Source organism: Phaseolus vulgaris, chromosome 1 (genome assembly GCF_000499845.2).
Source record: "Phaseolus vulgaris cultivar G19833 chromosome 1, P. vulgaris v2.0, whole genome shotgun sequence".
NCBI lineage: Eukaryota > Viridiplantae > Streptophyta > Magnoliopsida > Fabales > Fabaceae > Phaseolus > Phaseolus vulgaris.
Window position 1 is genome coordinate 2,045,284 of NC_023759.2, and position 25,230 is coordinate 2,070,513.

Here is a 25,230-nt window from a genome sequence, read left to right on the forward strand (position 1 = left end):
AATTCATTTGATGTACAAAATATGATAAAATAATTATCATATCTTATTGTAATATATTTGTTGATTGTGTGAAGATGATATATATGAATGATGATGTTATTTTATCATTTATAATATCTTTTAGTCTAATGTATTTTATTTATTTTAATAATACGAAGTTCAGTTAAATTCAAATAAGATAAAATATATGTATATACAATGTCAATATTTATATTTAAACTATTAGGACAATTAAAATTAAAATTTTCTTATCCAGATATTTAGAAAAATACTTGATTCATAATACTAAATTTACAACAAAAAGTTATATTTATAACTTTAAAAATAATTAATCATATAAACAAAATGTATTTTTGTTAATATTAATTTATATAATAGCTTATATTAGCATGTTTTTACTTAATATAATATATTATATCATCTGTATTTATATTTACAATTATCGTGACACATAAATTTAAATAATTTTATTTACTAAAATATTAAAAATAAATAATAACTATTTAAATATTAATTCCAATTTTAAAACCTTATATAGATGTTTTTTAATATAAAAAGTAGTTTTATAAATAAAATATAATTTTCATAATTTAGTTAAAATTCATTTTTTCATAATTGAGTCGAGTTTCGTATTAAAAGTCAAAGAAAGAAACAATTGGTTGAACCCTTTTTAATATAATTTTAGGATCAAAATGGATTCTTTTAGAGAGTTTTTAAAGAGATTTCTGATTACTGACACACATGTGACAGAAAATAACTGAGTGTTCGTGCATAGAAGTTGATCTGTATTCCAATGTACTGTACATTAAATACTAACACTATGGTCCTTTTTCATATGAATGCTGCCACTCTTATCTTATGGTACAAAATTTATTTCCATAACCCTGTACTTTTAAACCAACCTTTGTATCAACCAACGAAATAAATTGTTTTTAATGGAACTTAATTTATTGCACCCAACATATACCCAACAAAACTCAGTGGATCAAAGAGTAAATTTTGCAGAGAGATTGTAAGCTGCACTTGTATCTATTAAGGTCTCAACAGTTGACTTTAACTCTATAGGTGGTACTGTTTCTTTCTATTTAATAGTTTTTTTTACTGTTTATGAATCTCATATTGACGGTTGAAGATCCACACATCTACCATATATTAAGATATATATTTCATAATTTATATAAAAATTGAGTTAGGTTTAAAGTTCACTTCTTAATATGATATCAGATATAATAAATGTTTGTTAACTTTATCAAGGCCACCTACTATCAGACTGTTATTGTCTCACGCACGAGTTGATGGTCTCATTGTGAGAGAAGTGTGCTGGAGATATCACATCAACTAGAAATTATGACATTTTATAATCTACAAGTCAGTGCAAATCTTACCTTATAAATCTGATTTTATAAAGTTGAGTTAGACTTAAAATTTACTTCTTATTATTTTTATCAGGGTTACCAAAAACATTTGGAATTCCTCTCAACGAGGAGTACTACTTTAGTTCAACAATGAACCCAAGTGTTTCAAATTTTTCCAATATTCAAATTGTTACATAACACAAGAAATTTTTTCTAATATAAAAGGTGGTAGTGTACGGTCCCATAACCTTTGGTAGGAATAAAACCGAGTTGTTTGACCCATTAGGTATACTATATGGCCGATCGAGCATTCCTGACCTTGAGCATGGGTTCGACCGAGCTCTATTGACCATGAAAACAAGCATGGATCCAACCAAAGCTGGTCTAACATATGACAGATTAGCGACCATAATAACAGGAGGGATCCCACATTGTCACCGAAGTAACTTAACTTTCACATGCCACAAATACTTGCATAAGTATTATTGATTATGTCTCATAAATACTCTAATTTACTTGCATGATGATTAGTCATTACTTTTTTTTTAATAATTTTATTATTTTTTATATTATATATATATATATTATGTGTGTTTACAAATGTATTTAATTACATATAGTTAATAATTTAAATGATAATATTAATATATATTTGTGTTTTCCGAACAACATAGTACAAAAATCTTAATATGAATCTAAATGAATGTTCTTTAATAAGACAATTTAAATTTATTGGATTTTAATTTTTTTAGATAAAATATTTCAATTACTATTTTATAATTTTATTTTAATGTTAAATGTATTTGTATGGACAAAATGAGTCTAGATAGTACATGAATTTGTCTATAACAATTGTTGTGGTGTTGATCGTTTGATCACTCCATTGATCTTCCGTGCTTTAAAGTTACGAGTTGCATACTGCATTATTTATTTGTCCTATAGATTAGGGATGACAGTGAGGAACATCTGGTTATCTTATAATAAAATTCTATTCATATCCCTATTTCATATTCAATAAGTACGAATTTTTTATATCATCTCTATCCATATCGAACAACATGTATATCCATACTTCCTTACTCTTTTAAATGTTAATTAAATATTTTTTTTATAAAAATAAAAATTACAGTGAAAAATATGATATTATAATATATATATATAATACACATTTTCTTTTATAATATATATAAAAAAATTATAACTAAAAAAATATTAAATGAAAATCGATTAAATAAATGTCAAATAATTATAAAAAATTAAATAAATTAAATATATAACCTATAAAAAATTATAAAAAAATATTATAATTTTTTTAAATTATATAATAAATTAAAAATATTTTAGTAATTTAAAACAAAAATAAATATGAAAACAATAGATATATACTTAACTATCTACATGCCCACCCCATTTAAAAAATCTATATCCATACTTATATTAAGGGAAATTCTCAAACAAATTAAAATAAATTCAAACAATATTTTAGATTATGAATCCACCCTAAATATATTTCTGGAGAGAATTAGAATGACGCATTTTGATTCGTAACGCTCCTATAAAAACTGCACACGTTTTTTCAATGAAAATGACATGGATATTCCACTTTTCAAGGTCACGTCACTCAATTACATTTCAAATATATCAAAAGAATTATGGGATATATGTATAGTTATTTTCACTTTATAATTATCAAATAATGTCATTCCATGCTGGTTAACTCCATTTACATATTTTAATAATTAAAAGATGAAATTAGTATCAGATTAATAAAAATATCTGATTATAGAGTGTAAATATAAAAGGTTTTACATAAAAGTCATGCACATGTTATAAAAAGTAATTAAAAAAAACTAAAGTGTGTATGTATATTATAAAAGAGATGGGTTCCACCATATGATGGAAACTAAGTTGCATTTGCATGTGAAGTAAGAGAGCAACCAGCTGGATATGTCCAGTGGAGACAAAGTGGGTCTCTATACTAATTTTCTTTTAGCCTTAGTTTATCCAATGCCATAAACTCTTTTTTAATTATTAATTTTCAATTCTATGAATTACTTATTTCAACACTCTCATTTTGGTTTCTTAAGTATTTATGCAAATTTGAGGTAAAATTTACCACTAATTTGTGAAATGTTAGAAAATAATTTGTATATAATCTCACGTTTAGGTTAATGATAATTTCAAATGCATCTTATTCTTATAATTTACTGAGATGTTTTTTAAGGATTTTCAAAACAGACAATACTTCAGATACAATGATTAATCCTAATTATGCTAGTTATTAGATTTGAGGTCGAAATAATTTACTAGGTTAATTTATTAAAATAATTGGATTAAGAACCATTTTTTTGATTGATTCAGTTTTTTCATCTTTGAGGGACTTTTTTACTTTGTACAAATTGGGTAAAGTGTGAATGGGATGTTAAAAGTATGAATGAAAATTGAGTAGTATTAGAAGGAAATGTGCATGGGGAAGTGGCATATTACATAAGCATATGATAGAGAAGAGGAGTGTGTTGGTGAAGATAGCATGAAAAGTGGTATGGCACCTGTGAAATGTGAACGTGTGTGATAAGGACGGTGTAACTTCAAAGCTTCCCTCCCTCCCATAATGCTCTATCACGTGGCTTTCTGCGCTGTCTCTTATTCCTTCTTTTCTTCTTCTCAAATCTACACTCCATTCTCACACCTCCTATTTCTCTTTCACTTTTGCTTCTTTATTTAATTAAAATATATATATTTCCATCTCAAATTTCTTAATAAGTTTTGGAGTTTGAAATTCTCTCTCAATTTTATCTTTCAAAGAGTTTTTTTATGAATTAAGAGAGAAAAATATATTTAAACTGTCATTAATCTAGTCTTTTAAGCTTCGAAATTATGTAAGAGTTTTTTCTTTAAAAATGTTTCTTAATAAATTAAGGTAAAAAAGTATATTTAAATTCTTATTGACTTCGATTCCTAAACTTCGAAATTCTGTCACAATTTTATCTTTAAAAGGATTCTTCATGGATTAAGGAAATAATGCATATTTAAACTATAATTAATCTCGTAAGTGATGTAAGACTTTATTGATGAAACAGAAAAGAAATATTTTGAGATAAATTATATTTAGATTTGAGATGTGTACTAATTCTAAAGAAATATTGTCTAAGATTATCTAGTGTGATTGAATATATGGTCTCTCATGAGGAATACATGATTGTCTTTGGAAGAATTTTGGTGCCTAAAATTGTATTGAAGTAAGGAGGTAAATGTTTTTTTAAAGAAAAATAAATGTTGGGGGCAGAGTGGTAATTAAGCAGGAAGTAGAGGTTTTTATGGTGAAGCAGGTGGCCGTTGTGAAAAAGAGAGGGGCAAAATGGTAAACGGAGATTATAAGAAAAAGGGTAGAGAATGGAAAGGGGAAATGATAATAGTTGTTGTCCTTACAGTTACCTCCAATACCTTAGTTGAAATTTCCCAAACTACCCTTCCCTCTCTCTCTCCTCCTCCAACTATAACTACTCTCTCTCCTGCTCCTGTTCTACTCACTCACTGCATCAACACCAACAAAGACAACTACAACAACAGGCTTTCTTTTTCTTTCTCTTTCTGTTTACTCCGCACACAATGTGCGAATGAACACAATGCGCGAAAGAGCCAATTGAATTGAATTGAATTGAATTGAAAAATTGAATTGATCTCTTTCGCATTCAGCTCGAAAACACCACGCACTACTCTGAGTTGAGGTGTGTTCGGTGTTTCGTTTGTTTGCTGTGATGGTGGAAGCAGGTGAGGATTGTTGCGTGAAGGTGGCGGTCCACGTGCGACCGCTCATCGGCGAGGAGAAGGTTCAGGGATGCAAGGACTGCGTGAGCGTCGTTGCAGGGAAGCCTCAGGTGCATTTACTCAACGCAATGTGTCACTGATCACTGTGTAATTATGAGCAACAGCTTCCAGTTGTTGCTTGCATTGTTTGTTTTCCTTTTCCTTTTTAAGAATTGGTGAATCTTGCAATCGGAGATCTGGATCCGAGATTGCTTTGCAGAATTAATTTAGAGAGAGTTTGTTTGCCAATTTGAAGTTGCTTTCATGATCTGATTATATGCTTGCTTGATTGGGAAGTGTTTGTTTCACGTCTTTCTATTTCGGACTTCACCAGCACATTTTGCGAACTGGCTCGGTTTGTAAAATCTGAGTCAATCTTGTTTAAACACTCTAAGGCACCAATTATGGACACCTTTTTCAGTAGGATTCGAGTCTTGGTTTGTCACGTTATGGGAGAGTTACTCCTTCTGCTAGACCACTCCTGTTGGTTGCGAAACATTATTTGTGAACTTAGTTATTGATGGAATCCTTAAACTCGTATCCTTATTGAAGATAGTAACTCTTTGTCTGTGTGTTTCGTTTTACTGGTTACATTTTACATTGGTGATGTGAAGTGTGAACATCTTGATAAAAATGGGGGACGATGAGCTAGTGAAGGGTTGAACCTCCGACTTAGAGAGACTGCAAGCTGGTCTCAATTGAGCTACAAGCTCGTTGGCTGAATGATTTTTTTTTTCTAGAGATTGTGAGCGCGTTCTGAATGATATGATGGTGTTAGTGAATTAACGCAGTGGTTTTTCTTGTGCCATTTAGACTATGGCTTATTTGGTTTGTGCATTAGTGGGAAAACACTTACTTTTGAATCATGTCAATGTTCTACTTCTGTATTTGGTAAGGATATAACAGACGACTTTATTTTTATTTTTAAATTGTAGTAGGTTAAAGTGACGAACATATCTCATATCTGTATATGTTGTTGGTTCAAAAGTATTACTCATTTTCTCACTTTAAGGAAATTTATCACACCGTATATTTTTCTATGTAGATTAATGCGTGGATGAACATTATTTAGTTAGATACTCCCTCTCAGATAGCATAGTGCAGTAGTATCCTAAGTAACTTCAAAATTTTGGTCGAGTTATATGCTACTGTGACTATGATACAGGTACAAATTGGTGCCCATTCCTTTACATTTGATCATGTTTATGGGAGCACTGGTTCTCCCTCATCTGCCATGTTCGGTGAATGTGTTGCTTCCCTTGTCGATGGTTTGTTCCAAGGATATAATGCTACTGTTCTCGCATATGGTCAGGTATAGTTACAGTTCCAAGTTACATGCCATTACATTACACCTGTTCCTCTTTGGTATGTGACATTTTCACTCCATTGCAGACAGGTTCTGGGAAAACCTACACCATGGGAACTGGCATTAAAGATGGTTGCCAAGAGGGAATAATACCCCTAGTTATGAGTTCCTTGTTTGACAAAATTGAGACCTTAAAGCATCAGATCGAATTTCAGTTGCATGTTTCCTTTATCGAGGTCAGTTGATCGCTTTGATAAGATGTACAGCCTAGGTTGTCAAAGTTAAATTCTGCCGTAATATCTGAAATTAAAATTTTTCATATTTGTGAAATTGTTTAGATTAAGCATCTAACAAAGAATTTTAATTGTTAAAAGATTCTTAAAGAAGAAGTAAGGGACTTGCTGGACCCATCATCTATGAACAAACCAGAAACTGCAAATGGACATGCAGGGAAAGTGACTATTCCTGGGAAACCACCAATACAAATTCGTGAGTCATCAAATGGAGTAATTACTCTAGCAGGATCTACTGAAGTCAGTGTTACAACTCTAAAAGAAATGGCTGCTTGCCTAGAACAAGGATCATTGAGTAGAGCAACTGGGAGCACAAATATGAACAACCAATCCAGGTTGCTTATAGATTTCCTTCTCATCTTTTAAATGCATAAATTCATTTCTGATTAAATATTTGTTTTATCTCTTTTTGGATCTTTAAACTAATTTTGGATAAATATGCTCGAAAAATATCATTGGAGCATGAGCTGTACACTGACATTTAGATTATAAAGCAAGAGCTAACAGAATACATGGTTTGTAAATTACTTGTTGATTTTAAACTCTTCATATGGCTTAAATCAATCTGAGCTTTCAATTGTTTCCTTTAAAGCAGTTCCATATCAAATATATTGTATTTCTTTGTAGTTAAGGGAATGACTAATAATTGAAACTTTTGGCATTGCAATCTGTAAGAATGCTTGCAGTCAGCTACACTAGTAATATTTTCCAATGAATCATTCAGAAATTTATCAGTTGGCATCAATTCAGCCTCCATAGTTTAAATCCGTGCGTCAAAATGCTGTTATATTTATTTTTCTGGAGTGCACTTCTATTACTTTATTCTTCTTATGTGTTATGTGTTCAACCAGTCGTTCACATGCTATCTTCACCATCACTTTAGAGCAAATGCGGAAGTTCAGTAGTCCCGGTGAGGTCAGTTTAAGTGATACAATGAATGAAGAATATCTTTGTGCCAAGTTGCACTTGGTAGATCTGGCTGGATCAGAACGAGCTAAAAGAACAGGGTCTGATGGTCTGCGTTTTAAGGAAGGTTAGGCAGTGACATTTTCACTAGTATCTTCTAAACTTGCTTCTGATCATCATGAATTCTCTAATAATATCTTTCTTTCAAACAGGAGTTCACATTAACAAAGGCCTTCTAGCACTTGGTAATGTTATTAGTGCACTTGGTGATGAAAAGAAGAGAAAAGAAGGAGTTCATGTTCCTTATCGGGACAGTAAACTTACTAGGCTTTTGCAGGTTTGAGATCTATATATATTCCGTCTTGCATTATGTTGACTAAATTTTCACACAGGCCTTTATGTAAATTACGATTTATTTTGATAGTTACTGTTTCCTAGAAGAAGAAATTTATGATTTATTTTGATAGTTACTGTTTCCTAGAAGAAAAGAAACAAATATTATTGTATAAGAAGAAAAAGGGTTAAATTATTAAGTAGGCCCGAATTATTTGTGAATTTTCAAATGGTAGTGTTAATAAACCTAGGGAGTCAATTAAAAAAAATCACATGATCAAAGACCGATTAAAAAAAATAGTTCAGACCTATTTGAAATTTTCCAAACAATTTAGGGACCTACATAGTAATTTAACCAAGAAAAACAGATAAAACAGAAACATGCTTATAAGAATTTATATTCAAGTTTTCTTTCTTTGATTTTTTTAATTTAATTATTTTTTATTTTTTATTTATGGATGAAGTTAAATTGTTTTGCAGGATTCACTTGGCGGTAACAGCAGAACCGTCATGATAGGTTGGCTGTTTTCCCTGCATCTATACCAATCAATTTTACTTTTCCCCCTCTCTCTATCATTGGCCTTCAAACGATAAGCTTCAAATAAACATTTCTAACATGGAGCTCATGCTTAATATTTCATATGGTTTTTTCTAATTTCTTCCTGTATTCGATATTCAAGTTCATAAACTCAGTTGTGTCTTCGGTCTGAACATTATGTACCAGGGAAGAAATATTAGAAACCAATTAAACCATGCCTAGAAGTTCAGAGTGTGTGGATTTTGTATTCTCAAATACTTTTTTTTCCAATCTCTGGGAATGATTTTAAGAAGATTTGAACCTCTGGTAGCTTCTCAGTTAATGATTGATGACAAATATTGAAATGCTGTACAATGTGTTCTGGTTCCCTCCCCCATCTTTGTCGGGGTGCATATTAGAGAAACTGTTGTTAAATGTATAACTTTTCTTCTTACTAAAGAAGTATTTTTGTCCAAGATGTTAACTTTATAATTTTTCTTATTACTTGAAAAATATTTTTGTCCCAGCCTGCATAAGTCCTGCTGATATTAATGCCGAGGAAACCCTCAACACTTTGAAGTATGCAAATCGTGCACGCAACATCCAAAACAAGCCTGTTGTAAGTCTCTGTCTAACCTTTATGTTCATTTTCATTCATCTCACAAAATTGAGAAAATTATTGGTTGCCTTTACAAAAGACACTGATGGTCATCTTTGGTTTATTCTTCTATAGGTCAATAGAGATCCCATGTCCAATGAAATGTTAAAAATGCGACAACAACTTGAGTATTTGCAAGCAGAACTTTGTGCTCGCTCTGGTGGCTCTTCTGAGGAAGTTCAGGTAGTTCGTTTGTGTTAATTTTAATTTATTTCCTATGATGGGGTAGTGGTAAGTAACATTGACTGGACATAATTTATGGTGCACAGTTGGAGACCAATCAATGCTCATCATATTGGTCTTTTAAAAGAAAAAATACTATCCTTAACTGTACCTGGGTGATGGGCTTCGTTGTACATGCACTTCAATATATAATCATTTTATAATTGATTAGGTCCTCAAGGAAAGGATTTCTTGGCTTGAAGCAGCTAATGAGGATCTTCGTTGTGAACTTCATGAACACCGCAGTAGATGCTCTGTTGTAGAACAATGTGAAAAGGATGCTTATGTATGCCTCTGATTCTTCTGTTGATAATCTTACTCAATAATTTCCTCACAAATTTTCAGTGTTTAAATGTGTTCTTCATCTTGGTATTTGCATTCCACTACTTCAAATTATTTCTGTTATCAATAGCCACGAGCGAAAGTAAATTCAGGATATGAGCTGTTATGGCCGTACGTTAATTTTTAAAATTTCATATTTCAGGATAATAGCACATGTAATGCAAAGGCGGATGGTCTTAAGAGGGGCTTACCTATAACAACCTCTGATTATCCAATGAGTGAAACAACAGGTCAGCATCTTCTTTGGCCAGGATTTAATAATGTTAATATTGCCTATTTTGAAGCTGCAACTTCCTTCATCCTGTTCTGTAACACTGTCTACTACTTTTTAAATTTAGCCAAGTGTGATTATTAAACTTCTATGATCCGGATTACAATTGCCAATTTAGCAGGCGATTCAAGGGAAATCGAAGAAGTAGCAAAAGAGTGGGAGCATACTCTTCTCCAAAATAGTATGGATAGAGAGTTACATGAATTGAATAAACGCTTGGAGCAAAAAGAGGTAGTAACACTACTTATATATAATTAAAGACACAGTGTGACATATTATGCATCAATAAATGATGACATTTAAATCAACTGAATTATGGGGGGTAACTTCTGTCATGTAATTTTATTAAATTAAATTAACCGCGAGAAGTTTTTTTCTTGGATTGATCCAAAGTCAAATAGTAATCATGACAGAAGCATTGAATGGTTTTCTTCTCTCTTTTGTATATTAATCTACGTATTGGGATTGATGTTCACAGTCTGAGATGAAGCTTTTTGGAATATCCGATGCTGAAGCACTCAAGCATCACTTTGGAAAGAAGATAGTGGAACTGGAGGATGAGAAAAGAGCTGTTCAGGTTCAATAGGAGTTCTGCAAAGTTATTTTGCTCCTACATAAAATTCACATTTATATATGCACCTGATTTATGTATGCAGCGAGAGAGGGACCATCTTCTGGCCGAAGTTGAAAATCTTGCTGCCAATTCTGATGGACAAATGCAGAAATCAGAGGATATCCATGCCCAAAAATTGAAAACACTTGAAGCCCAGGTGAGGAGACTTTTCTATTTCCATTTATTTTTCATTTAAAATATTAGGATTCAAACAGTTCTAAATCGCTAATATAATTTCAAAACATTTATTGCTAGATTCTTGATCTGAAGAAGAAACAGGAGAGTCAGGTCCAGCTTCTGAAGCAAAAGCAAAAAAGTGATGAAGCAACGAAGCGATTGCAAGATGAAATACAATCCATAAAGGCCCAGAAGGTTGACTTTTCTACTTTTTCATACCATAGTTTGGATCACTCAATATACTCTTTATTATACATTGAATAATGATTGCAGGTTCAACTGCAACATAGGATAAAACAAGAGGCTGAACAGTTTAGACAATGGAAGGCTTCTAGAGAAAAAGAGCTCCTGCAAGTATGTCGAGCCCTCTTTTTTATTTTTTATTTAATATGTCATTTACCTCACCTTTATTTTATGGTATAGAAAGTTTGGCAGTTACTATTTCTCCTAAATGAAATATTACTTATAGTTCAATCTTTCTTTATGAAAATGTAAACATGAAATAATATTTAACTTATTAGTTTAAGTCCAAATGGTGTGTGCTGCTTCAAGATTTTGAATGACTTCAAATTCAAGAGGTAGAATTAGTGATAGGCAGTGTGATGGTTGATCATGACTAATCAATCTCTTAAACATGATTTACTCATCTGTACTGCACTTGTATTCTATGATTTTGTATTAAATATATGTTTGCAAATACAGTTAAAGAAGGAAGGAAGGAGAAATGAGTTTGAACGGCATAAGCTGCAAGCTTTAAATCAGCGCCAGAAAATGGTGAGTATTGATAAGTTGTTTTACAAATTACTTGTTTATCAAGATTAATCGTACAGGTTTATTTGTGTTGGGTTAAGCAGTTTAATCACCAGTGCATAACTATGTGGAAAATATCAATGAATATGGAACGAATGATGCCTTCATTATGTAGATATTCCTTTAGAGATTAATATTCATTCATGCTCATGCAATGAACTAAAACAGTGTTTTATGATGAGGTTTTAAAAAGCCAAATGAAAATGAAATCTCATTATTGCATTTGTTTTATTTAATTGCTACCCAACACGCATAACCATCAATGCTGTGATAATTTTCTTAATGAATTGTTATATTTAACAACTGCATATTTCCTTTAGGTCCTTCAGAGGAAGACTGAAGAAGCAGCAATGGCCACCAAGAGGTTAAAGGAGTTGCTAGAAGCTCGTAAATCTTCTGGCCGAGACACTTTGGGTATGATTTGCTTTTGGCACAGAATATGCTCATTTTTAATGATTTGCAATTTGGCATGTCTTCCATGAGACATGGAAAATTTTACCAGGTCGTTTCAAATGGATATATCTTTTAAAATGCCTCAAGTATAGGAAACTCTCTTTTAGTTAAGAGCGTGTGGATTTTAGTGCAATAACTCTTCCCTTTTACTCTTATCAAATTCTAATCACATTTCATTTTCCAGTTGCATTGAATGGAAGTGGAATGAATGGACAGGTAATAAACTTTCATCTCCTTAAATTTGCTTGATTATCTATTCCATTCATAAAGTAAGTTTGAGTTTATTGTTTAGAGCAATGAGAAGCCCTTACAACGGTGGCTTGATCAAGAGCTGGAGGTCATGGTAAAAGAGCATGAAGTTCGATTTGAGTATGAGAAGCAAAGTGAAGTGTAAGCAATCTATATTCCTAAATTATCTTTCTTATTGATTGATCTGCATTGTAATATTTAATATCGTGATATTGCTACAGGCGAGCTGCCCTTGCGGAGGAGTTGGCCATGTTAAAGCAAGTAAACGGGTTTGCTGCCAAGGGTCTCAGTCCTCCAAGAGGAAAGAACGGATTTGCTAGGTCTGATTCTTAAATAAATATTATTAAGTTTATTAATGCTTATCTCGTTAGTTTTGATTTTTTTTGGCTCTTCCAAATGGTAACATGCATTATAAAAGGACTATTTCTCTCTTCATGATTTCTTTTAACACCTGTCATTCTTCTCAGAGCATCCTCCATGTCACCAAATGCAAGAATGGCCAGAATAGCTTCACTTGAGAGCATGTTAAGCATATCATCTAATTCACTAGTGGCAATGGCTTCTCAACTTTCTGAGGCAGAAGAACGTGAACGGGCCTTCACTAACCGAGGACGCTGGAACCAGTTGCGCTCAATGGGAGAAGCCAAGAATTTGCTTCAGTATTTGTTCAATTCTGTTGGAGATGCTAGGTGCTTTGTTTAACCCAAACACTTTTAATATTTTATCTCTCAAAGAAGAGAAATGTAAATGTCAGTGGCCGAAATTTGCATGTTTTATGTCCACATCTGATTTAATTCATCAAACACTAGGATCAGTAATTCATGTAAAAAAAATAACAACAAAAGCCTTTTCCCACAAGGATCAGAAATTCATGTAAAACACTAGAAAAATAATCTGCCATCTTTTGTCCACTTTTTTTATTAATGGAATAAAGCAGAGATAGAGGAGATAAACTCCAAGATGCACATACAATTTTTTTTTAACGATGTGTACCATATATGTGAGTTTCTTCTTTTGCATATGCATATATCTGGCTCTGTTATCTTGCTAATTCGATGATTCTTTTGCACTAAATATTTACGTGATAGAATTGAAACGATACCTTTAATGACAAGATTCCCTTAGCGCCTGGAATCTTGTTGCTGGTTTGATACTTTGATCTCCATTAACATGATTTTTACTAGAGCTTGATAAGCAATAAACTAGCAGGAAAATAATTGTTTTGAATGGTCTATGGTCGTTTTCCCTTTCCTGCTGAAGGTCTGAATATTTAACATGTGAGGTGTGATTTATTTTACATAAAGCTACAAAATGAGTGGAATGTATATGAATATTGGTCAGGTTAAATTACAATATACAATCACTTGTTTTACTGTGTTTCATATGACATTATTTTCTATACTGTGGAAAATTGAAGTGTTAGATGCTAACTACAGGTGCCAACTGTGGGAGAAAGACACCGAGATCAGGGAAATGAAAGATCAAATCAAAGAACTTGTAGGTCTATTACGGCAAAGTGAAATCAAGAGAAAGGAAGCTGAGAAGGAACTAAGAGTGAGAGAGCAAGCTATTGCAACCACATTGGCTACGCAAATTTCTGTAAGATCTTATCTGCTTAAGATTCATGCTAAAAACAACTAAAAATTTAAAAAATAAAAATAGCTGTAGTGCTGCTGCCGAAAAGGTCAGATTAGTCTCTTGTTTTAGACAAAAGTTAGGCTTCTAAACAGAAGAAATTGGCTTTCTTCTCGCTTAAATCATAAAAAGCTTATGATTCTATGGTTTTATATAGCTTTATAGTGATTATCTCCTTTAATGGGGATTTTGTATATTATTGTCTTCGTGTGATCTATGTGACTAACTTTTGATAGGATATCTTTACTTTTGTGAGTCATTGTAATTGTCAACAATTTATAACTTTCATTTTCAGTTGTTAATTATCATCGCTCTCTGCCAACAGGAAAACTCTCCAAATTCGTTGAAACACTGTGCAGAAGACATCAAGGAACCTTTATCTCCGGAGTCTGTGCCAGTACAGAAACAGCGCAAATATATGCCAGGCATCACTAATGGCCAAGTGAGGGAGTCGGCAGCATTTATAGATCAGAGTAGAAGGGTAATTTATTCATTCTCCATTTACATTAAATTTATACCCATTTTCATTGGGCTAACGATGTGAGATTTGCTGCCAATGCAGATGGTACCCATTGGGCAACTGTCAATGAAAAAACTAGCAATTGTAGGACAAAGTTCTGGCAAGCTATGGAGGTGGAAAAGAAGCCACCATCAGTGGCTACTACAATTCAAATGGAAGTGGCAGAAACCATGGAAACTTTCTGAATGGATTCGACACAGCGATGAGACAATCATGAGAGCAAGGCCACGCTCACAGGCTTTGCCGTATATCATGTGAATCTGAAAGCTATGCATTGATCATCCATTTGCTGTTGGCTCAGTTCATTTTTTAACCTACAAGAATAATCCTAGACATAAGGCATTGCAAAAAGCCAAAATCTAGGTGCAGGTAATTACCCTTCATACTTTTTTTACACAACATCAAACCAACCCCTGTGCTATACAACCTTCCAAAATTATATATAATTTATTTGTTGGTTAATTTTATGCTAATTATCATGGATGACTTCATTGTAACTATACAAAAAATTTCTTAGTTTCTTTTACCACTAAATAGAGATGCATTGATCTGAGATTACTTGTTTTGTTTGTAGTTGCAGGGTAATAATTAATGGTTGCTGACAATAACATTATATATACTGCCCGAATGTTGGAAATGTTTCCGTTGTTTGCTGCATATGGAGCATCTTGTGAGGTGTGTAAAAATGTTGCCGAAGGCCTCCCAAATAATCAAGAATAGGATATGAGTTGCTTGCTTCGAGGCATTTGCGAAGATCTTGGAATATTGTGTGTGTAACCTGTCTTGGAAAAGGAAGGGGAGAAAAGGAAATATTATTTTGTCCAGTATTCGAAATGTGCATTGAGGGCCTTCTATTTCTTACTTATATAAGTTGTAAGTTACCATGGTCTTACTGTGTTTGTCAGTCATTGATTTTTTGTTGATAGATATACTGTAGTCTTCTCTGTCACAAAGCAACAGAAGGAAACTCTTCTGTTTTACCTAGGTCTTGTGTGTAAAGAACATTAACTATATTGAAAGAGATTGTAATTTACCATACCAGAGTTTGTAGCAAGGAAATTTTTAATCAGTTTTCCCCCCTTTTAATCATTCGTATATCCCAGGCAATATATTTGTTTTGTACTGCACCTTCAGTACTCGTTTAGAAGAACTTATTTATAAAAACTGTTTTCAACTTACATAAAAACAACTTATTGGTAATTATTCAAAAAGACCTTAATTAAGATATTTGCCCAAACAACAGACACAAGCTGCTTACATATATTTTAGCTTTCTAAATTTTACTGCTAGCAAAATCCAAACTAAGATAACTGATAACTCTTCCCTTATTCTCTATACAAAGGAATAAGTCTTCCCTCATTCTCTATATAAAGGGAATTTATAAGAAAAAAAAAGTAAGCAACTTAGAAGAGTAAAAGAGAGTTGATATCAAGCATAGTATGAGATTAGAAATGCTAGACAGTCATTCTTGTTGGATGATATTGAGTGTTATCCTCATAGAATGAAAGAAACAAATATTGTAATCTTACGTTTATAATATATTGTAATCTTACGTTTATAATTGAGACATTTTCTAAATTAGATCCCGTGTCAAAGAAAATTTTTTCACTTCAAAAATTCTCGTGTAATTATTCTACTTAACTTTATTTTCTATTAAGTACCCAGTAATTTATAACAATTAAATTTTAAGTTACTATCAGTTTATCCATCAGAAAGGCGTCCAACAATTCACTCTTTACGTCTTCAATCGTTCTAAATTTATAAAATATTTAAAACTTGATTAGAACTTTCAATAATTACAACGCATTTCATATTTCCAATATAATGTCAGGAAATGGTGAAAACAGATTACTTTCTCCACATGAAAAAAAAGTATTATTTTTGCTATTATTACTCGAACATACAACTCTAAGTGGTCGCAAAAAATATGTAGTAAAGATTACACAAGGTACTGTTGGGGCAAACAGTAATAGTGAACACGTTGGAGTCAACATAGACATCCCAAGTTTACTGAAGAAAATTCTCTATGGGTATGGTTTACAGCATTGAAGTCTTCAAAAGGACACAGTTTGGCAATTCACTCCACTATGACAGCAGAATGACTTTTCCAAAGATAAAAGATTAAGGCACTCAGAAGTTGGCTCATTCCACCGGTTCCATCTTAAAGATGCACAAAAAAAGTAGCATCAGCATAGCAGACAGCAAACCTTAGCCACAGCACAAAGAGATTAACAACACCAGTATGCATAATGCTCCTCTTTCCTATGGTTACTAACAAGGCCTCCACATTTCAAACAGATGAAGCTGCTTCCATCAGAAACTGCATCCAACACTACTTGCATCCTCCCACTCTCTGCCAGTATGGAAGTCCCATTAGCATCTGGGTCTGCTGTAATTGATGGGCTGGTCATGTTATTAGCAGGTGCTTCATTCACTACTGGTTGAGCTTCGGCAATAGCACACTCAGCAAACAAAGAAGCCAGCTGATCAACTGCAGCATTCTCTTGCAGTCTACTTCTGTACAACTCTCGAGCACGATGCAAGGACTGAAAAACAGCTTCATCACCACCTCTAGTCCTCATTGCTGCAACAACCTGTTCCAGTTATAGTTCAACATCAGTCACCCAAAAGATGAGTGGATTTAGGGAGTGTTTGGTTCGTATCTGTTTTTCACTTACAGTTCATATACGTTCGCTATTTCTTACAAGAATATTACATTGTTATCATTTAGTTTCGTGTTACCTAAATTTTAAATGGGAATACAAGTTAGTCATTTTCACTATTTGCTTTACAAAACTATGAAACAGATAAACTATAAATGAATCAGATAACAAACCTAACACCCTCAACTATTGAAATTGGATAACAACCAAACACCCTCTTAGATTTTGGCCTTTTTTTCACATTTGGCAAGTATATAGCACTTTCTACGAACATGGTTCATGTTTCATGCATCACAACAGGAAAATTCTCTATGCATATGGAATGTTTGATTGAATGGATGATTTCACATCACTTTTTATTATCTAGGTTTTAGAGACATCGGAAACAAAGATGAAACTTTCATGTCACCAAGCCATCATAATATTGGAAAATTGAACTGTGTTTGTTTATATGACCAACACATTATATGAACAGAGACATTTATTGTCCTAAAAGTTTGATAATGTAAAAACTGGAGAGAGTAGGAAATGGAGCGGAAATTTTCTCATTAAGAAAAGCCATGACTTCATTAAACACTCTAAGATGTAACAATAACTCCACTTTGATGATGCAAGCAAAGAAATTTTTAAAAGGTATGAACTTATGTTTCAGTGCTATGTGCCTCACAAAAATCATGTAAATGGCTATTTGGGCCATGCTAACTGAGTACTTTAGGGTAAATTGGGAGTTGGGAGAGGAAGGAAGAAGGAAGAATCTAATCAAACTGAAGGGAGAAAGGAAATGGACACAGATTAAGTTAACTGGCCATTGTTTAGATGTTTAAAATCCTCCAATGTCCTACAAATTGGGGAACTTTAAAATGTTTATAAAATTTAGCAGAGACTTTGGGGAGTTGAATGATAAATTGATAATACCCCATTTTCATCATATCCGTAATTCGGTATACATGGTGAGTTCTTTTGAGATTTAAGCACATGTCACAGATACATAACACTGGTCTTTTCCACTCATACAAGAATTTGAAACGTCCAAGCAGAAGTCCAGAAGGAGAGTAACTAGCACACACAAGTGCAAGAAACACTTTTATTTTTATTCATGAACTCAGACACTATGAACATAAGATTTGATTTTATGATAAAATCTAACACACCCTAAAGCAAAACTTTCAACAGTTATGGCACACAAGACAAGTGAGTTATCCCGGAATCAAAATTCAAAACTCCCCCAAATGCTTGATGCAACAAATTTATAACTCCTTTAGCACCAAACTACCACTTCACAGCAAATTGTGAAAATGTGAATTCAAATCGAGACTATCTTAGTGGAAAACACCAGCTCATAAAATATCCCTAATGTTTTCCACCCCAGAAAAAAAAAATCCCTAATTTTTCTCAATTCCATTCATTTAGCAGCTTATAAAACAGTGAATCATTCCACGGGAAGTTTTCTTTCCAACCCTAGAGCCTTTTTTTCAGAGTTGGTTCAGATGAAAATTTACAGCCCAGAACACAAATTAACAAAGAAAAGAATCAAAGATGAAATCTTGAAAGTGAAGAATTGAAAAGAAGATAAAGAAAGAAAGAAAAATTGAAAAGAAGAAGAAGAAGAAGAAAGATTACAGCTTGGAGGGCCTCGGAAGGTTTGCCTTGAGTGATGAGCTGGCGAGCCAATGTGAGAAAATCTCGAACGACGTCGTTTTGGCCGGAACTGAAAACTTGCGGCTGCGATGATGGCAATGATGATGATGATGCTTCCGCTTCCATCATTTCCGAATCCATCTTATGATCTTTTCTTCCTTTACTCTTTATCTTCAATAATTTTTATTATAATTATTATTATTATTCGGTGTCTCCGTCACATTGATTCTATGTACTTACAGCAAGAACTATTAATGTTTAATATCTAATTTTGAAGCTTTTCATCATAATTGTGTGATGAAAAAAGGAATTGTGAATAAGTGAAGGAAGTGCAGAACTTGTAAAAATGGTGCCAGTTACTTCTAGCACTTTCTGCTCATCTGTCTATTTCTCACAGCAACAACAAGCACATTTATGATTTCGTGTTTCATTCGGGCTTTGTTTGGGCTGGGCCCACATTACTCACTTTCAATATTCGGGTCTTTCTTCCTGCACCCCTATATTTTTCTTCCTGCACCCCTATATTTTTCTTCCTACACCCTTATATTCTTTTGAAATATCCAAATTATTCTTGAAAGTTTTGGCTGTTTCTGGAATAGAGGGTTTTTAGTAAGCAAAAGGTGTTTTTGGAGATATTTCAAAATATCATTTTCAGAACACATGTTTTGAATTTCAGAATATAAATCCGAAATTTATAAAATATATTCCAAAAATATTTCAAAAAGAAATAAGCTACAAATCATTTTTTTAAAAGGGTAAAAGAGTCTTTTTCAAAAAGAATGTGGTGCAGGGGAAAATTTGTTGGGTACAAAAAAAAATACTCCCAATATTCGGATTCTTTCTCATTGGGAAATTACTTTATGCACGGCTATTTTTTAACCTGCACCTTACAATTGTGTGAAATGACTAAATTGTCCCATCCATTCCAGAACATGTGAAATGACTTTTGGAAAGCTCTTTCCACAGTACACGAAATATGTTCCAAAAAACTTTTTATGAAACACTAATTTATAAAACGCATTCCAGTATTATATATGTTCTAAAAAGTTTATTCTGATAAATATTTTTCAAAATATATTTTATGAATTCCAAAAGAAAAAATTCGAAAAAAATTCAATACAGATAATTCGAAAGTCACTTTTAAATAATGGTAAAATAGTCTTTTCGAAAGATATGGGGGTGCAGGTTCAAATTGAGGAGATGCAGGAAGCAATTTCCTTCTTCTTGTACCCTTCAAAACCCATTGTACACCTACTTCTCCTTTCTTTTTCTACCTACTTTTTATCTTTTCTTTTCTGATGACACTTTTTCTTAAAAAAAATGAGAGGAGAAAACAATAAAAGAATCTTCACCACCAATAGGTTACACACTAATAATATAAAAACAGTTAACATTATCTTTAATTAAAAATCTTGGGAAAATAAGTTTTGGAATTTTTCTCATTTGCTCAATTTGTTTTTTCTACCTACCTTACAAACAACTTCAAATTAAAAAAGAGAGATAATGGAATAAACATTCAAACATTTGATAAAGAGTGGTAAAAGAATTTGAGGAGAAAGAAGAAAAATTTGGAATTTTACATATTTTCATATTTTAATTGATAAACTGCAAGAGAAAAAAAATTAAGGAAAAATGTAACCAAATTAATTAAAAATTTGGAAACTTTATAGGGATTTTTTAGTTTTTTATTTTATTTTTTTGTTTTGGCTATGTAAATCATAAGGTTAAACTTTTTTTGTTGATTCATTTATAATTTTTCATTAAGCTTTTAGATTTTGGTCAATAAAAGATTTATTTTAAAAATAAATAATTAAAAAATTGAATAGAAAAAAACAAAGATTTGAGAGAAAAGTATTGTATTAATGTTATACTAAATCTCCATTCTATCCAGCTCAATTAATGACATAAGTTGAGTGTTAAGTGGAAAAGGCAAATCCCAAAACTTTTTCCAACCAATAAAAAAAAGCATCACAGAAAAGAAAAGTGTTAAGTTATGGTATTTTGTTTTTTCTGTTTATTTTAAAAAACCATGCCTCTCACCTAACACTACCACTGCCACTGTGCTGCAGTATAATCACTTGCACCCCACAAACATACAAACAAATCATAGCCAACTTCTGCAATATTGCATCAGAAATGCCCATTTTATAGTTAGAAATAACCCTTGAAACCTTTTCTTTAAGATTTGATTTTGCTCTAACCCAATACTATAAGACTAATTTGTAATGTAAAAATTATCTTCATTTATACACTTTAAGTTCAATAACATGATTGGTCTTGTGATTCCAACACCATCATTTAAAAAATGGCCCTAACTGAATGAGGTTTATTGATGCATATGTCAAGTAGTACACAAACATAATCCACTCTCATCTTTGCACACTTCATATATATAATTTGGTTTCCCAAGAAAAAAACAAGGAAAAGGCCTCCCACTTGGTTTATTTGCATGTATCCGTTGACCTTTAAAACCTTAGAAAAACCAAGAACAGTGCCTAGTGACAAGGCTGTTCAGATGAATATCACACCGTTAATAATAAAATTATGCATTGTTGGTCTCTTTTTGAGCTGGAACGCATGGCCATGCATGGCTGAACTACATTCATTACCTATCAATTCCTAATCATGGGAGCAGTTGAGTTAATTTCCCTTAGTTTTTCTCTTCTTTTTCTTTGTCAAAATGAACAGAAAACTGTCTGCATGTCTCATCAATCAGTGCTGTGCAAGATTGCGAAAGTTATGCTGTGTAACAATAAATTAGCATTTATCTAGAAACCATACATGAAATGTTGTAATTTCACTAATTTGTCTTTACTTCACTTGCCATGTGAGTTACTTTTTATGCATGAGGGACCAGGCCATTAGTTATGTTATCATCATATGGAAAGAAGAAAAAAGAAAGATAGTGTGGTAGCTAAGAAAAACAATTGCTTATCCTTGCATTAACACAAATTTTAGGACCATATATGCTTTAGAAAAAGGCCCTTTCTTTGGAAATTTAGATTCTCTGCTTATACAGTTGATGAAGTACCTTTTCTTAGTTTTTGAAATTGTCTCTACTCTACTGTTTAATTTCCTTCCTGATACTATATTGATTAATAGTATTGAGATTAGAAATTACAGAACTAGATTTACTGTTGCCTAGTGTAACCAAAATGAGTCATACAAATATCTGTGGCTATTTGGAAAAAGGGGTTATGAATTATGACTTGGAAGTGATAATGTATCAGGTGAAAACATTGACTTGAAATTTGAAATGCAGAAATTATTAGAACATGGATGGAGCATCACAGAGTTGAGTTACAAGGTAAAGAAAGGAAAACAAGATAAAAATTGCAACCCAAATGCCTTAGGCATCTAAGGAGTGTGATTTTGAAAAGGAAGCTTACAAGGGATGAAGCTATAAAACCACATGAAGGGACACATCCTTGGTGTTGCAAAGAACTCAGCACACTCAATCACTGATCTCTGAAAGGGAAGATCAGGAATACAATTGTTCCTAACATCAAGAACCCCTCTCTGAATCAGAATCCTACACAGTGGCCCCACATGAGTGAAATAGTTATCTGATAATGAAAAGTTGACCAAATTCACCAACCCTGCACACACCACTTCTGGCACCATGCCATACAAAAGATTACCACCCAAATTGAGCACCTCCACCTTCTCAAGACAACTCAAAGATAAAGGCAAAGGACCTGTCAGTTGGTTGTTCCCAGCATCAAACACTGTGGCCTCTTCAAGAAAACCAATCTCATAAGGCAAACAACCTGTTAACTGGTTGTTAAGGAACAACACTTCACTTAGAGTGGCCAAAGCCTTGGGAAGACTTCTTGGGATTGGACCCATGAACTTGTTGTTTGCTAAGGTGAGTAAGAGAATTTGAGTGGTGGCTAAGTTATCAGGCAACCCTTGAGTGAAGATGTTGTTGTTTATGAAAAGGACTTGGAGGTTCTGTATGAATATTTGTGGTGGCACTGGCCCAGAGAAGAAATTGAACCTTAAGTCCAAGAATGTTAAAGTACTCAAGCCTAGAACAGCAGAGGGAAAAGGACCAGATAATTGGTTGTTGCTAACATCAAGCTCATAGAGGTAAGGGAGTTTGGCTATTTGGGGTGAGATGGTGCCACCAAAATTGTTGGAATTTGCATGGAAGAGAGCAATATCAGGGAGGTTATCAATGAAGCCATCAAGGGTGGAAGCAGCAAGTTGAAAACCATTGAAGTCAATAGAAGCCAAAGCAGTGGCAGAAGTGTTGTCAGGGGGAGTGTCACAGTAGAAGCCTTTGTAGCTGCATATGTCTGATCCTACCCAAGTGTTGGTCACTCCTAGAGGATCTGAGGTGATGGTAGATTTGAATTTTTGGATTATTGGATACACTACTTGAAGTCTTTGGTCTGCAAATACAAGGGTAGGAGAAGCTGGAACTGCTTGAATGGTAGTAGATTTTTGACATGGGGTTGTGTTTGTGTCCAATAGATTGTTGTTGTGGTTGCAACCTTTGGTTCCTTTGCTCCTGTGGCCACTGCTACTACTTCTGAGACTTTTTGTGTCTATGTTAACATCACGTGGTGACATGTGCACAGACACCAAGAGGAGGTACAAAATTGAGACCAACAATGTTGCAGGAATGCTACTCATGTTGTCTGCTTTCTCCTCAACTCTACACACTTTCTTTGGTTCTGAAGCAAAGTAGGCACAAAGAGGTGTAGTTTATATTAGGCCAACTTTCAACAAGCACTTCAGCTTCAATAATCCAAACAATTATGTTTCGTCACATGCTCGTCACATTTCATTCTTACACACCATATTTATCAAATCAGTTTCTTCTATTCATTATATATATTTAAAAATACTTTCATGGATTCATATATTATCAGTGAACTCATATTGGGTCACCCACACTCACTATATCACATCCTAATCCAATGAACTAGCAAAATTTGTGTCATAGCAAAAAATATTATATATAGAAAACAACATCCACAAAAACATGATTACTTCAATAGACCTTTTACTTAATTTTGTAGATTTTGTATTTTTTTTAGGAAATATTTAATGTTATACCGATTAGGATAGGAATATTCACTACCGATCGACATGTTTGAAATGTAATAAGATAATATGCCTTAAATCAATGAAAAATCTTAAATCAATGAAAAATCATGTAATATGTCTTTAATTACGATAAACATATTAATTGCAGTCCAACAGATAATTTATAATTTATATAAATTTAAATATATTAGTATATTTGAAAATAAGTTTATATAATAAGTAACGTTACAACAAAATAAATTAGGTTAAGGTTTTAAATAGTAAAAAATGACATTTGAAAGTAGTAAATCAAATACATAGATCAAACTCTTGTTTTTTTAAATTTATATAAAGAAATATTTATTAAATTTGTTCCAACTAGTTTTCGTGCATGTTTGGATATACATTGTGAAATACACACATTATGAAGCTTAGTTATAAAAGTTTTAAAGTTTTAAACGAAAAAACAAACACACCCTTCATCTCTGGCTCCAAGTCTAATTCAAAAATGGTGTTTCTTCACCCCCATCATTTTTCTTCCTGCACCTACCATTTCTCTTTCTGCACCCTATCAAAAATGTGAATGGACTAAAATAACCCTGGTCGGCACCTCCTTCCTTTTCTTTCTACTATTTGCGTTTCACTGAGAATCTTCCAATTTTGGTGCTGCAACGATGCCACCTGCAAACCAACCTCTACCATGAAAGCCACGGAAGTCACACTTTCAAATAAAACTATCAAGGGTAAATTGGGTATTTCAAAAAAAAGATAGGGTACAGGAAGAAGAATGATTCGGTGCAGGAAGAAATACTCTTCTAAAATACATGTGGGTCAGTTGCAAAAACTTCTCTGAGCCCAACAAAATTAGGCTTTCTCGTCAAAAACCCAATGTTCATTTATAATTATATGGGGTTTTTTTTTCATGCTTTCCCATAATTTCTAAACGCACCTACAAAAGTTTTAAACTGTTTTACTCTTGTAGAACTGATTTCTGGATGATCTATTTTAGAAATTTTCTGGAACAAACTTTTCAGAATTTTCGAAATAGAACTTTTACAACAGGATTTTCATAACAGAAATTCTAAAATACTACCTTCTGAAACGAATTTTTCATAACACATCAAATGCATTCTGAAACTAGTTTTCTATAATTGTCAAAGTAATATTTAAAAATTTAACACTCTTATGAAATATTACAATATAATATAAAAACTTTTAGACCGTTAATATATCATGATTGAATTAAATAAAAACTATGATAGATTTTTGTGGCTAATTTTATTCATGTGTTTTTATCTAATTTCTCATTTTTAACAATATAACTTTACTTTTGTATTTTTTTTCAGATGTAATCATTTTGTTAATATTCCCTTAATTTGTGCATTAAGTATATTAAATGGATTAACCTAATTTGTCATAAACTTT

General features: G+C 32.7%; 3 protein-coding genes across 6 annotated transcripts; 1 reads left to right on the top strand and 2 right to left on the bottom strand.

Annotated features, from left to right (window-relative positions):
• The first annotated feature begins 4,880 nt into the window (after positions 1–4,880).
• Positions 4,881–15,536, top strand: LOC137816520 (kinesin-like protein KIN-4A). Of its 4 annotated transcripts, none has more exons than XM_068619691.1 (26): positions 4,881–5,233; positions 6,328–6,474; positions 6,555–6,704; positions 6,843–7,096; positions 7,613–7,794; positions 7,880–8,004; positions 8,481–8,517; positions 9,045–9,136; positions 9,251–9,358; positions 9,570–9,683; positions 9,882–9,969; positions 10,129–10,241; positions 10,489–10,587; positions 10,667–10,780; positions 10,879–10,995; positions 11,074–11,154; positions 11,503–11,574; positions 11,931–12,024; positions 12,248–12,279; positions 12,356–12,453; positions 12,534–12,632; positions 12,780–13,001; positions 13,749–13,911; positions 14,273–14,428; positions 14,510–14,836; positions 15,042–15,536. In XM_068619691.1, exons 1-25 carry the CDS (start codon positions 5,114–5,116, stop codon positions 14,723–14,725), a joined length of 3,093 nt encoding a protein of 1,030 aa, XP_068475792.1. In that variant the 5' UTR covers positions 4,881–5,113; the 3' UTR covers positions 14,726–14,836; positions 15,042–15,536. The 4 variants fall into 4 exon arrangements, with proteins under 4 accessions (XP_068475792.1, XP_068475793.1, XP_068475794.1 ...); XM_068619692.1 differs by having other exon boundaries at positions 15,048–15,536; XM_068619693.1 differs by having other exon boundaries at positions 10,132–10,241.
• A 793-nt stretch (positions 15,537–16,329) lies between these two features.
• Positions 16,330–19,178, bottom strand: LOC137816521 (uncharacterized). The gene is made up of 2 exons (XM_068619696.1): positions 18,751–19,178; positions 16,330–17,061 (listed from the first exon to the last, which is right to left on the bottom strand). Exons 1-2 carry the CDS (start codon positions 18,907–18,909, stop codon positions 16,696–16,698), a joined length of 525 nt encoding a protein of 174 aa, XP_068475797.1. The 5' UTR covers positions 18,910–19,178; the 3' UTR covers positions 16,330–16,695.
• Positions 19,179–22,012: 2,834 nt separating this feature from the next.
• LOC137816522 (uncharacterized protein At4g06744-like) lies at positions 22,013–23,546 on the bottom strand. Its single transcript, XM_068619697.1, has one exon. The coding sequence runs from the start codon at positions 23,407–23,409 to the stop codon at positions 22,126–22,128; it is 1,284 nt and encodes a 427-aa protein (XP_068475798.1). The 5' UTR covers positions 23,410–23,546; the 3' UTR covers positions 22,013–22,125.
• Between the last annotated feature and the right edge of the window lie 1,684 nt (positions 23,547–25,230).

Coding starts and splice junctions, on each gene's coding strand:
- LOC137816522 (XM_068619697.1), bottom strand. CDS start 23,409: ATGAGTAGCATTCCTGCAACATTGTTGGTCTCAATTTTGTACCTCCTC.
- LOC137816521 (XM_068619696.1), bottom strand. CDS start 18,909: ATGGATTCGGAAATGATGGAAGCGGAAGCATCATCATCATCATTGCCA. Junction 17,062..18,750: donor CTTCCGAGGCCCTCCAAGCT/GTAATCTTTCTT, acceptor TAACTGGAACAG/GTTGTTGCAGCAATGAGGAC.
- LOC137816520 (XM_068619691.1), top strand. CDS start 5,114: ATGGTGGAAGCAGGTGAGGATTGTTGCGTGAAGGTGGCGGTCCACGTG. Junction 7,795..7,879: donor TGGTCTGCGTTTTAAGGAAG/GTTAGGCAGTGA, acceptor TCTTTCAAACAG/GAGTTCACATTAACAAAGGC. Junction 12,280..12,355: donor GAAGTGGAATGAATGGACAG/GTAATAAACTTT, acceptor TTTATTGTTTAG/AGCAATGAGAAGCCCTTACA.